Source organism: Ochotona curzoniae, unplaced genomic scaffold (genome assembly GCF_017591425.1).
Source record: "Ochotona curzoniae isolate NIBS_2020 unplaced genomic scaffold, NIBS_Ocur_1.0 contig_2754, whole genome shotgun sequence".
NCBI lineage: Eukaryota > Metazoa > Chordata > Mammalia > Lagomorpha > Ochotonidae > Ochotona > Ochotona curzoniae.
In genome coordinates this window covers 8,676,195-8,688,463 of record NW_024465582.1, presented here as the reverse complement: position 1 = coordinate 8,688,463, position 12,269 = coordinate 8,676,195, and the positions used below count along the sequence as shown (strand labels likewise).

The 12,269-nt window shown below is 36.4% G+C and overlaps 1 protein-coding gene across 1 annotated transcript in view; it reads left to right on the top strand.

Annotated features, from left to right (window-relative positions):
- The first annotated feature begins 1,657 nt into the window (after positions 1-1,657).
- The window catches only part of CDH18 (cadherin 18), a 153,369-nt gene continuing 142,757 nt past the window's right edge, over positions 1,658-12,269 (top strand). Inside the window, exon 1 of the mRNA XM_040977651.1 lies at positions 1,658-2,138. Coding sequence (XP_040833585.1) covers positions 1,911-2,138 — 228 coding nt within the window. The 5' untranslated portion in view covers positions 1,658-1,910. The remainder of the gene's footprint in view (positions 2,139-12,269) is intronic.

Below are 12,269 nucleotides of genomic sequence, written 5' to 3'. Positions count from 1 at the left end.
CTATCGATTGCTTTTTTACTTTGTAATTGTGCAGAAGCTTCTTAGTTTGATGTAGTCCCATTTGTTTATTCTGGTCTTGACTACCTTTGCTTCTGATGCTTTTCCGAGGAAGTCTTTGCATGCTCCTATTTCTTGTAGAGTGTTTCCTACATTTTGTTGTAGCAATTCTGTGGATTCTGGGTGTAAGTTTAGATCTTTTATCCACTTAGATTTGATCTTTGTGTATCACCAAAAGCGAGGGTCTTGTTTCTTGTTTCTGAAGGCTGCTATCCAAGTTTTCCATCAGTGTTTGTAGAAGAGGCCGTCTTTCTTCTCTTGGTTGTTTTCTGTTCGCATGTCAAAGATTGCATCTATGGGCTCTCTTCTGAAGTTTCCATTCTGCTCCATCAGTCTTCTCTGTTACTGCACCAGCACCAAGCTGATTTGATTACTACCCACCTATAATATGTTCTGAGTTCTAGGATCGTGATCCCTCCAGGTAAATTCTTATTCTTCAAGACAGCTATGGGTATTTGTGGTTTCTTGTGTTTCCAGAAGAACTTTTGTATCATTTTTGCTCCAACTCTACTAGGAATGCTCCTAGTATTTTAATGGGAATCACGTTGAGTCTGTGCATTACTTTTGGTAATATGCACATTTTGATTATATTGATTCTGCCCGTCCATAAACATGGTATATTTCTATACTTTTTAATGTCTTCCTCATAGGGGTGAATAGTATGCAATGATAAGATGATTCATCAAATAATTCTTACTAGAATGAATTGCCATTTAAAAATCAATGTAATTATTCAAACATATACATAAATATTAAAACAGAAAATTTGATATGTTAAATTTCTTGGTGTTTAGGATTTGATGATTTCAAGGTTTTCCTTATTTGTACAAAATCACCTCATTTGTATTGAGATCTGTCACTCAAGTCTTGATTTGTTGTCCAACTGCATAAAAAAGAAATGTTCAAGCCATTGCCATTTAATTAGAAAATCAAAGCATTGCCTTGTGCACTTTTTGTCATTAGTGTTTTTTTTTATTTTTCTTTACACAATGGCTAAAATTATGTGCTCTAGAAGTAAAACCTAGTCATGTTTTCTCCATGATGTAGAATGTGCCTTTCCTTTGCATAAAATTCATATTAGTGTTCCAATGGAAGAATATATGAAAACTCTCACAAAGCTATGATTCTGACAGATTCTGTTTTTGTTCATACTGAGATTTTCCAATAAGTTTTCCACTCCTTTCCCAAAGCAAGGAAACATATTCAGGCTGTGGACCTTAGTGTTTCCTTGCTTCTGGTATTTCTTGTATTTTACTTACAGCCATTTTATGATGCTGTTTGATTGCTGTGATGTTCTGTGGCAATTTTTCAGATCTTAGAAAAATTTTGTTGATGTTCAGTTAATCACATATACCGTGTAAATAATCTGAGGCACACGCAGTGAATTTATACCTAGGCACAAACTAGATTATCTATCTATATTTGAGATTTAACAGCACAAATAAAGGAGTCCATGTTAAAATGTGTATGGCATATGTGTTTGCATACATTCTTTGCTTAACAGCATCCCACTGCAGAAAAATATAATTTGCAATCAGATGAAATAGTTAAAATTACTGTGTTTTGTAAAGCATATAATTTTCTCTGTTCCTATTAGGAAGAAAATGGTTGCCTGTGTTCACCTACTGTGAAGACTTGGAATCAGAAAACTACAGTTTCGGTTCTCCAAGTATTTCAGGATGTAAATATGGTCTGACCTTTCCCTGATGGGCAGTGAAATCATGGACGCGCTACACAATTTACTTTGGATTGTCCTTCCAGAAGATGCTTTGGCTTCTCCCTCGGGGAATCACTAAGCATTTGTAGCTGACAAGGAAACGAGGGAGAACTGAGAACTGGAAAGTTGTCTTACAATGAGAATTACGAGCACATCTTGCATCTGCCCAGTGCTGGTATGTCTCTGTTTTGTGCAGCGGTGTCATGGAACTGCTCACCATAACTCCATCAAGGGGACCAAAAACCAAACCAAACACATCGAAGGGGAAACCGAAGTCCACCATCGTCCCAAGAGGGGATGGGTGTGGAATCAGTTCTTTGTTTTAGAAGAACATATGGGACCAGATCCCCAGTACGTTGGAAAGGTATGTTGTGCCTGGATTTACTCTTCTCTTGGTAAAGTGTGGGGTGAGATGTGAACAGAATTGGCTTAGCATTTAAAACGATGTGAAGAATGAACTGAGTTATGTTATAGAAATCTATTTGCACTGGGTAATTCAAGATATTGATACTGAAGAATAGCATCTCTTTGTCCTGAACATTGGTTTGAATGCATGAGTAATTCCATGTCTATCATGTCACATATTGAAACATATTTTGATCTACCACTAACGGCATGAGGTCAAAAAAAGTATACTGTAACATGAACTATCTTAGTTGTTACAAAGATGGATTCATGACACAGCTTTTGAAAATGCAAGCCATGTTTTCCCAACCCCCCAAATTAAGTTTGGTTAAAATATTGGTATGTTTTTAGTATAGATTAAATAGGTTCTGTAGCACAAGGCTTTGTCAAAGTTACAAAAGAATGAAATTGTCAAGTAGGTAGTATTTTCTAACAAGTTTTCTGTCTCTCAAAACTAGAGATTATTAAATCGCTTGTTATGCCCTTCAAGAACTGTGGGCTCAGAAACAAGGGCAGTTGATGGCCAGTGAAGTAAGTCCAGCGTGGCGCAGGGAGAGGAGAGGCCACGCTCTTGGCTCTTGCTGATCCCAGCAAGCAGTACACTTGGTGCTGTTCAGTAGCTATGGGAGAACCAGAAAGGATCAAACTACAGTCTCCGCAACTTCCATTTTTCCCACTGACTAAGTATTCTCATTTTAGCGCTGTTAGTACTAAAAACAAAAAAGACACTCCAGTCAAGTCACGGTGTCTCCCTTCTGTGTGGGCAGGCAGCTCACAAGCCACCTGCTCCATCTCTTGTCCAACACTGGCTGAGCTGCAGCTGCATTTCCTCACAACACAGACTCCATGGGTCAGGAGAGAAAACTAAAATAATTCAATCAGGTCTGCATGTGCATATTAAAAAGAAACAAAGGCTTCCTGTTCAGTGCATTGTGTATTGAATAGCCTAGAGAATTATTTTTATATGAGATTCAGATGTCTTCTCTACAACCTTAAAATGTTTCAAAGGGGGTATTATTTTCTTTAATTCTCCCCTTGGAATAAACCAAGACGAAAAATCATTGTTATATTTTAACTTAGGGAACAGAAACTTGCCTGAATATATCCTATACATATTATTATATACATTAAATCATCTCTAAATTATGTGCTATACCTAACACAACATTGATTTTGTGTGAATAGTATTTATATTTTAGTGGAATTCTGACAAGAAAAAGAGTCTGTATATGTTAGGTTGAATCATATTTTTTTATGATTAATTAATTTATTTGAAAATCACATTTACAGAGAGAGGGAGAGACAGAGAGAAAGAGTTTCCATCCACTGACTCACTTCCCAAGTAGCCACACAATCCAGAGCTGAGCTGATCTAAAGCCAGAAGCCAGAAGCTTCTTCAGGGTACCTATGTGGGTGCCGGATCCCAAGGCTTTGGGCCAACCCGACTGCTTTCCCAGGTCATAAGCAGGGAACTGGGTGGGAAGTGGAGCAGCTGGGATATGAACTTGTGCCCATATGGGATCCTAGCAGATGCCAGGCAAGCACTTTAGCCACGAGGCAACTGCGCAGGCCCAAGAGTTGTGTTTTTATTTTTTCAAATATTTTGGACTAAGTAATTATGAGTTCTTAAATCCTCTGGATAACAAAGGGAAAAAGTGAAAGGCTGACATGCCTCTTTCCTTGCCTTTATCACTCTGAAATATATATATAATATCCATATATATATATATAATCCATATTATATTTCAAAAAATAGAATGGCTTCTAGAAATAAAATGTCCAAATTATCATAGGAATACATCTCACAGACTATCATTTGTTAAAAATTTTAAAGCAATTGAAAACTTAGGATATGGGAAATATAATTACACATTTATTATGAAGTAATTCATTCTTTCCTGGGCCAAATTATTTAATCATTAGTCACTGTAAGGTAAAACATTGCATTACCTCTTTTCCAAAAATCATTTAAACACTAGTCTATTTTTCATTTTTTAAAGTTAAACAAAGGTGAATGAATTCCATAAAAATAATAATTTATTTGAACTGTCCCATGCTTCTTGTAATCTGTGTCATATGCTTACCTGTCCTTGGAATACATACATTGGCTCCATGGATGGAAACTCAATTTAATGCAAAATCTAAAACTAGCAAGTCACTCTAATTACCTGCCCTGCTTCTGCCTTATGTGTATTTATGAGAAATATGACTGTTGTTTTAATACTAAATTACTCGGTAAATTTCAATGTGTAGTTTAGAACAGGAGTAATTTATAGTTTGTGTTAAATCCAGATTGTACTGTCTAGATGCTAAGGTAAGTTTTGCATTTCCTTTCTTTTTCCCTATTTACTTTGTTGGAAATTTCAAAAGAAGATTTTTTTTTTTATCGAATACCTCTGGTTGTTACACTAGATTCAAATTTACGTGACTACGAATGATGTTTTACTGAAACACGGCCCTGTTCATTCATTTATGTATTATGGACTGTTTTCATGTTGCAATGACAGACCTCAGCAGTTGCAACATAGGGCAAATGACCTACAAAGTTGAATATTTATAGAAAATGTCTGCAAACCCTTGAAAAATTTGTATACTTCACACAGTAGACTGGGATGCCTTGGAGGCAAATTCTCAAGCTGTTTTCTCATTGAACTTATATATTCAGACCAATCATAATGCTATTTGTTAATAAACAAATATGAAAATTCCAAAGGAAGTCAACCATGATGGGCAATATTTTTTTGCAATGTTAATGGATGAAATACAGAAATCTCTGTAATTAAACAGTATTTGTTCTAACAGGAATGTTTTCAGGGGTTAATAACACTTTCAATGGTGAGACTTGCTCCAGAACTAATTTAATTACTGTTTACTAACTATGGTAGTATTGATGTTTTGTGCTAGCATACAAAATAATGGAGTGGATGTCCTCGTCAAACATAAGCTACGATAAAGGTAGTTGTGGTGCTTATAAGGGAGTTTTTGTTTAAATATTTATTTATTTATTTGAAAGGCAGAGTTGCAGAAAGAGATTAAGATCAAACTTCATGTGCTGGTTCATTCTCCATTTAGCCTCAGAGGCCAGATATGGGCGTGCGCACAGGGGCCCAAGCACTGGGACCATCCACTACCTTCCTAGGAACATAGGAGCATTAAATGAATTGAACTTGGAACAGCTGAGATTTCAACTAGCACCTGTAATAGATGGTTTTAATACATATGCGGCTTAATACATGTGCCACAACACTGACCCCAAATCAGTGGGATTCTGATTTAAAGTCAAGTGTTTGGCACGATGACTAGATTAGCAAATGCTCCACCTCCAAATGCAAGCATCCCGTATGTGCTCTGGTTCACGTCCCAGCTGCTCCAGTTCCCATCCATACCCCTGCCTGTGACCTGGGAAAACTGGAGAATGGCCCCAGTCCTTGGAATGCTGTACTCCAGGTAAACCTGGAAGAGGTTCCTGGCTCTTGCCTTCACATTAGTTCAGCTCCGACTAATGCAGCCACTTCAGCAATGAATTAGCTAATGGGAAATCTTTCTCTTTGTCTCTCCTTCTATCTGTAAATCTGCTATTCCAATGAAAATAAATAAATCTTGCTGATTTTGGTTTACAACTTTTCATTTAAGGGGAAGTATATTAACTTTTTAACAGAAACTATCATAATCAGTTGCAAAGATGCAATATAGTATGCATTTCTACCTCCAAACCAAAGATGAAGCCCCAAAGGAACTGTTAAATATGTCTTGACAGCAGGATGCTGAACCCTGTGCCATTGTGCATAGCGTCAGTGTAAGGTTACACTTAAATAATGGAGTGATGCACATGTGACTGTTTATGAAGAACTGAACTACTGCAGTAGTATTGGGGAAATCAGTGAGGGGAGGGGATTTGGGGAGAGGAGGAGAGAAACCCCAGAGTCTATGGAACCTCATTGTAAGGAAATGATGATAATAGTGATAATAATAATAAATCTTAAAAGAAAAAATGGTGCAATGTCTTAGGTTTGCACTGCTTTAAACTTCCAAGTGATAGACAAGTGACTGCTTCACAAAAGGGAGGACAACAAATGGGGCTAGGAAACCAATTTTGCAGATTTAGCAGATGACAAAATAATATATTTGCAGTTGAAATTTTTATTTATTTTTTATCAAAGAAATTGATATACATATTTACTATTTATAGGAGATAAATCTTTCCTAAGAGTTATGCAACTATTTGAAAAGCAGCAAAACAGTGAACAGGAGAGAGACAGAGAAAGAGAGAGAATGAATAAATGACTCAATCTTCATTCCCTGGGTCCTAAACAGTAATAGCTAGGACTGGGTAGGGTTTCCGGCAGGACCTCAGAAGTCACATTTTTGGCAAGCAAGGCAGCTGGTAATATTCCTTCTGGAAGCTACTTGTGATTAACTAGATGCTGTACTGCATAAATGCATATGATTTTCACTCTCAATATTACATGTGACTGAACAGGATAATTATTTTTTCTTGAAAAAGCAGTTCTATAAGTGAATATTGTCCATTTTGCAGATTTCAGAATTGAGACACTAGGAATAAAAATAGTAAGATGTAAGAGACCGCAAGCCACTCCCACTTAATATTTTAAGGTTAAAATATTCTAATATATTCAACAGTGCTACCTTAGAAAATTATGTGTAAAAAATATGGTGTTATATATATTGACAATGAATAAGACCATAAAATGTGCTAAACTAATTCTAATTAATGAAACACATTGTATTCTCCTTTTGAATTTTGTGTATTTCTGAAGTATTTGCTTATAATGGGTAGACATTTCTCCAGATATAATCATAATGATTGGTAGATATTCCTTATACCTATTTAGAACCTTGTTACTAAAAATCTTATTTTGTTTTCTCTGCATGTCTGTGACACTTACTCCCAACTTGCTTTACTAATATTAACAATTCATATTCAAAGAGCAATGCAGAATTCTAGCAGTGTAAAGTGAAAAAAAAATGAATCATTTTAGCAAACTCTCAGATAATGGAAAGCAATGATGCTCAAAGCAGTTAAGTGACCTTTTGGTGCTCACAGGATTAGTTGTCACAGTATCAAAGAAGAAAATTTAGGATACTGATTCTTTAGCAAAAATGACTTTGTAGGATATAGAGCATGAAATTCCCCTCTGATCATCATCACTGCCATTTTTTCTATATATTTTCATTTGACAGATAACCATTACATCTCCTGCAATATTTAGTTCTATATTTTCTAGTTAAATGCATTATTTTCAGATCAAAAGTGGAATAAATCCAGGAAATAAAAAGAGTGAAAAGTTCATGCTTCTCAGAGAAAGAAATATGATAGCTTTAACATTATCATAAATTCTAATTAAAAATTAAGTGCATAGAACAGCTCAGTTGTCATCTAATATTGTCAAGATGATAATTTTGTGAACATTATCTTTTCTTGAAATGAGAAACGTTATGTATCAAAACATGACAGTTGAGTTAAACAAATGACAATGTGATGAAAAGATATTATGTGAAATTAATTATGTCACCAAGCTCTTATGGATATAGAATTTTACCAGTAATTGCATAGAAATTTAACTGTTTGGGTCTAGGCCTATAAAAAAACTGTATATTTAAGAAAAAGTTTTATTTTATCCTGCAGTTAATAGTAGCTTAGGGATCCTTTTAAAAATAAATCAAATTCCATGTAAGGTTTATTTTATTTTATTTTAGAGAACAGGTGAATCTTTATTGATATCTATTAGCAAATGTTTAATCACTGAGTATATCTGATAATGGTATTAGAACATTTTTTCATTAATATAATGAGAATAGATTTCATGTATTTCAAAGGTACACTTCTAAAAATATAATCGGGTTTCCCTCATCACCCCTCTCTCCCTCTATTTCTGTTTGTATCTTCCTGCATTTACTTAGCTTTTTACAGAGTCATATTTTTAATCCACTCTATAATCACACACTTAATTCATCACTAATCATAATATTCAACATGTAAAAATAGGAAAGCCACAGTTCAACATGAGTTTAAAGTAGGAGTAAAAAATGACAGTCCTTTCACAACATACCATTTCATTCCTAATGTTTATCAATGCAAGCAGTTATGGTGCAGTACAGATCATGTTAAGATTACGCATTCTGTGCTACTGTACAGCGTGATAGCCTAGTGGCTCAATTCCTCATCTTGAACTCGCCATTTCAAGTAAAAAGTAAACAAACTAACCAAGTCTTTGGGCTCCTGCATTCACAAGGGAGCTGTGGAAGAAACTCCTGGCTCCTAGCTTCAGATCAGCTCTGATCAGTATGGCCATCAGAGGAGTGAATCAACAAATGGAAGTCCTCTCTCTATATATAAAATTTTTCAAATAAAAATACGTATTTTAAAAGCATCTAAATTGATTCACTTATGCAAAATACTAAATGCTTACTAACTGAAACCGTATATCCTTATGATTCTTGTTGGACTACTATTTAAGCTAGCCCTAGAGCTAAATGAGGGCTAACCTATAGCAAATATTTTAGATCTGATTTTCAGTGACTTTTGAGGGGAATGAGTTGGAATTGTCATCATGCATTGATGGTCATCAATCTTGCTCTTTAACATAAAGTTCTGTAGTCTTGGGCAGCGTTCTTAGCTGCCCTGTCTACTATAATAATCGCTAGCTACATAAAGTAACTGAATATCTGAAATGTGGTTAATTCAATTGAGAGAATATGTGTTCACATTTTAGTACTTAAATTTAAGTAGCTCTTTCTGTTAGCTACACCATCAGACAAGAATGCTTATACTGATCAGGAAGGAAAGCTCCAGGGCCACATGTGCAGAATGTAGGCAGAAGTTCAGACACATGTCTTGGATGATCATAGGTATACAGAGTAGGTATTTCAGGACAAACTCTAATAAGAAAAAAAATATGTTTAAAAATAAAGAGTGGAAATATCAAGATTGCCCCTTATTGTTGGTTTCAAGTGAAATACATTTCTATTGTTCACTTTATTTGTATGTTTGGAAGTATGGGGATATATATACATGTCCTTGTGACCAAGGAATGGTGATAGGCCACAATGGTTGTAAGAGCATGTGATTTTTATTAATTTAAGATTAAGAGTAACTTTTTGGACGAGTAGGGTCACTTTCTTCAATTAGCAGAAAGGCCAGTATGTCAAAATTAAACCAAAGTTGGAATCAGAGGCTTGGCAGCCCTGTGTAAATGCCACCAAGTTGAGTGTCCTTGTGTATGTCATGAATAGCATTTTGTCTTCTCCTTGACCTTTGTGCCATTTGGTAAAATTATGAAGTGCCAGATGAGCACAGATGTTGGTGTAGGTTAACTCACGTACCAAAGACCTTCTTGTCTCAAAGGGAAGATGCAAAACTTCCTCAGAAAGTTTCTCTAACTCAGGCAGGCAGAATTCTGTCTTCAATTAAAAGAGCCATAAAAGACGCATGTACACACCTGAAAACACGTCTGGCATAGAGCTTAATATACTTTCATAGCTCTATGAAAAACTTAATACATTTGGCTTTGTAATCATTTTATCTTGTCCATTATATCTCTAAGATATCTGAATCACTCAACCCATTTTTTAGTGTTTACAGACTATCTTTCAACTTTTAACTTACTTCCTTATCCACCGACTTGTTTTGAAATGGGATTTTACTTATACATATGTGTGCATCTTGAAAAGTAATGATTCATAAACTTGTTCTGGAACATCTTGTCTGCCTGGTAATTGCTTGTTCGGTTCATTAGCTGGTTTGCATGCTTGGGTTCTCTCTGTTGTTACATCGAAGTTATGAGAAGTATTAAACACATTTATAGTATCCAAGGCAGTTTTAACTATTTTTAATTAAAAGAACTCTGGGGAAGCTGCTGTGACTCCGTGTTAAGGTGCTGATTGAAATGGCAATGCGCAAGAAGTTAGTATCAGTTATGCCTCTTGCTCTGATTCTGGCCTAGCTCCTTGCCATTGTGCCTCTGAAGGCAGCTGATGATGGCCTAGGTAACTTGAGCTCTTCTCACCTGAGTTAGAGAGCTAAGCCAATCTGAACCAGGAGCCAAGATCCTCTTCCAGGTGTCCCACCAGGGTTCAGGCTACCAAGGCTTTGAGCCGTCCTCAACTACTGTCTTTTGCACTAAGTTGTAGACATTTTTCCTATTTTGATAGAATATGTATTAGATGTATTTCAATGTTCTTTCTATCTGTCAGTCTTTTACTTTGAGTTTAGTCTGTGGGTCTTGGCCAGTTGTGGATTATAACTGGAGAGTTCAACCTAGTCAATTGGATATGCTTATTTATGAAGAGACACTATGGTGGCTCTTCTTCCCAGAACACGCTGAGACAGACAGAGAGAGGGAGAGGGAGAGGGAGAGGGAGAGGGAGAGGGAGAGAGAGAGAGAGAGAGAGAGAGAGAGAGAGAGAGAGAGAGAAGAATGTGTTTTGCTAAGCTTTCTCTCTGAGGAAGATTCCTGTCAAAGATAACCCTGTTAGTGGTGACCTCATGCTTTTGTGATGGCCTTGAAATGGGTGAATCCCAAAGCCATGGTATCATCTAACAGGTCCTGGTTCAGATAAGCTTGTGTTACTGCTGTTGAGGAGCTCTGCCACCTGTCCCCAGGGCCATTTGTGGAGGAGTCCTATTTAGGAGACAGATTTCTATCACTGGCTGGCCATTCGTGGTATGGCTTTTCAGCAGTACCTCTTGTTGGGGTATCACGGGAGAATTCATGCTGCATTTGACCATTAGCTTAGTGGGCTGCTTTCTCCTCTCAGATTGAGAATCCAGAAGCACTAGGTCTGGGTCATATTGTTCTGTTGGATCAGTGGATACATTGTAACCACGTTGGCCTCTGGCAGCAGGTGTATTGAGATAAACAAACTTGATAAAATCTGAAAATTCACCTAAGTTTGCCCCTAGTCCACCTCCACGGTTTGGCATTTGTGCTTATCAGAAAGAAGCATAGAAAAATTGGCTTATACGTTTTTATATAAGCTACATGGTGAAAACATACTTTATATAGTAAAAATACCATACTTATCAGTGTGAAGAACATCTTTTTCAACATGTATTACTGGGCATGTATGATTCTAAAAATATGTATCATACATTTTAAGAAAATAGATACTACTAAGGCACAGATCTTGTGATCAGTAGGTTAAACCCCTAGTTAGGCATTCATATCCTATATCACAGTGCGTGTTGACATGCGGTATATCCCACTTTTGACCTAGCTTCCTACTAATAAGCCTAATAAGATGACTCAAGTTGTCTCTGAACTACTTTTAGGAGACCACATTCTTAAGTTTGGCTGTTTCAGCTCTGTTGCAACTATATGGATAGGGAACCAGCAGATGGAAAATCTCTCTCTCTTCCCCCCTTCTCTTCTCTCTCTCTCTCTTCCCCTGATTCTTTCTCGTTTTTTCTCCCCATCTCTCTTCTGTCTCTCTCTTTCCCCCTCCCACACATTCCCCCTTTTTCTCCCTTCCCCAACCCCTTCTGCTTCATCTCGTTGACAATCTGCCTTTCAAACAAATGAACTAGTAAATAAATAAACCACTTTACAAATCAACTATCACAAACTATGTTCTGTGAAACAATGCACTTTTAGCTCTATTGCAATGAAATAAAATTCTTTGGCTTTTAGATGTGTTGATGACTCCATATGGGATTCTAAAATCTCAGATTCAGCCTTTCATTATTCACACATCAATGTCTTACAAGAGATGTTTAAGCTTTGGCCACTTCTCTAGTTGCCTCATCTTGGAACTCATTTAAGATATGCAGAGTTTGTTACAGAACTTATCATTTCCTCTTTAGCGGTTTGGTTTTCCTGTTTGAAAAGTCTTCTCTGATATCTTCCTGAAAAGGTGCAGCCATGCAGCCAAACCTCTTTGCAGAATATGTCTCGAAAAACTTGACATTACTCACTGGCATGCTTATTCCTATACCCTCTCTCAATTCTCAAAAAGTAAATTAGCAAGACTCCAGTTTTTATTGATTTTACTCTTTGTCTTCCCAAAGACACAGTATGCTTGTTTTCTTATTTTCTTCACCATAAAATGCATTAATTTTTTATTTTCTCAT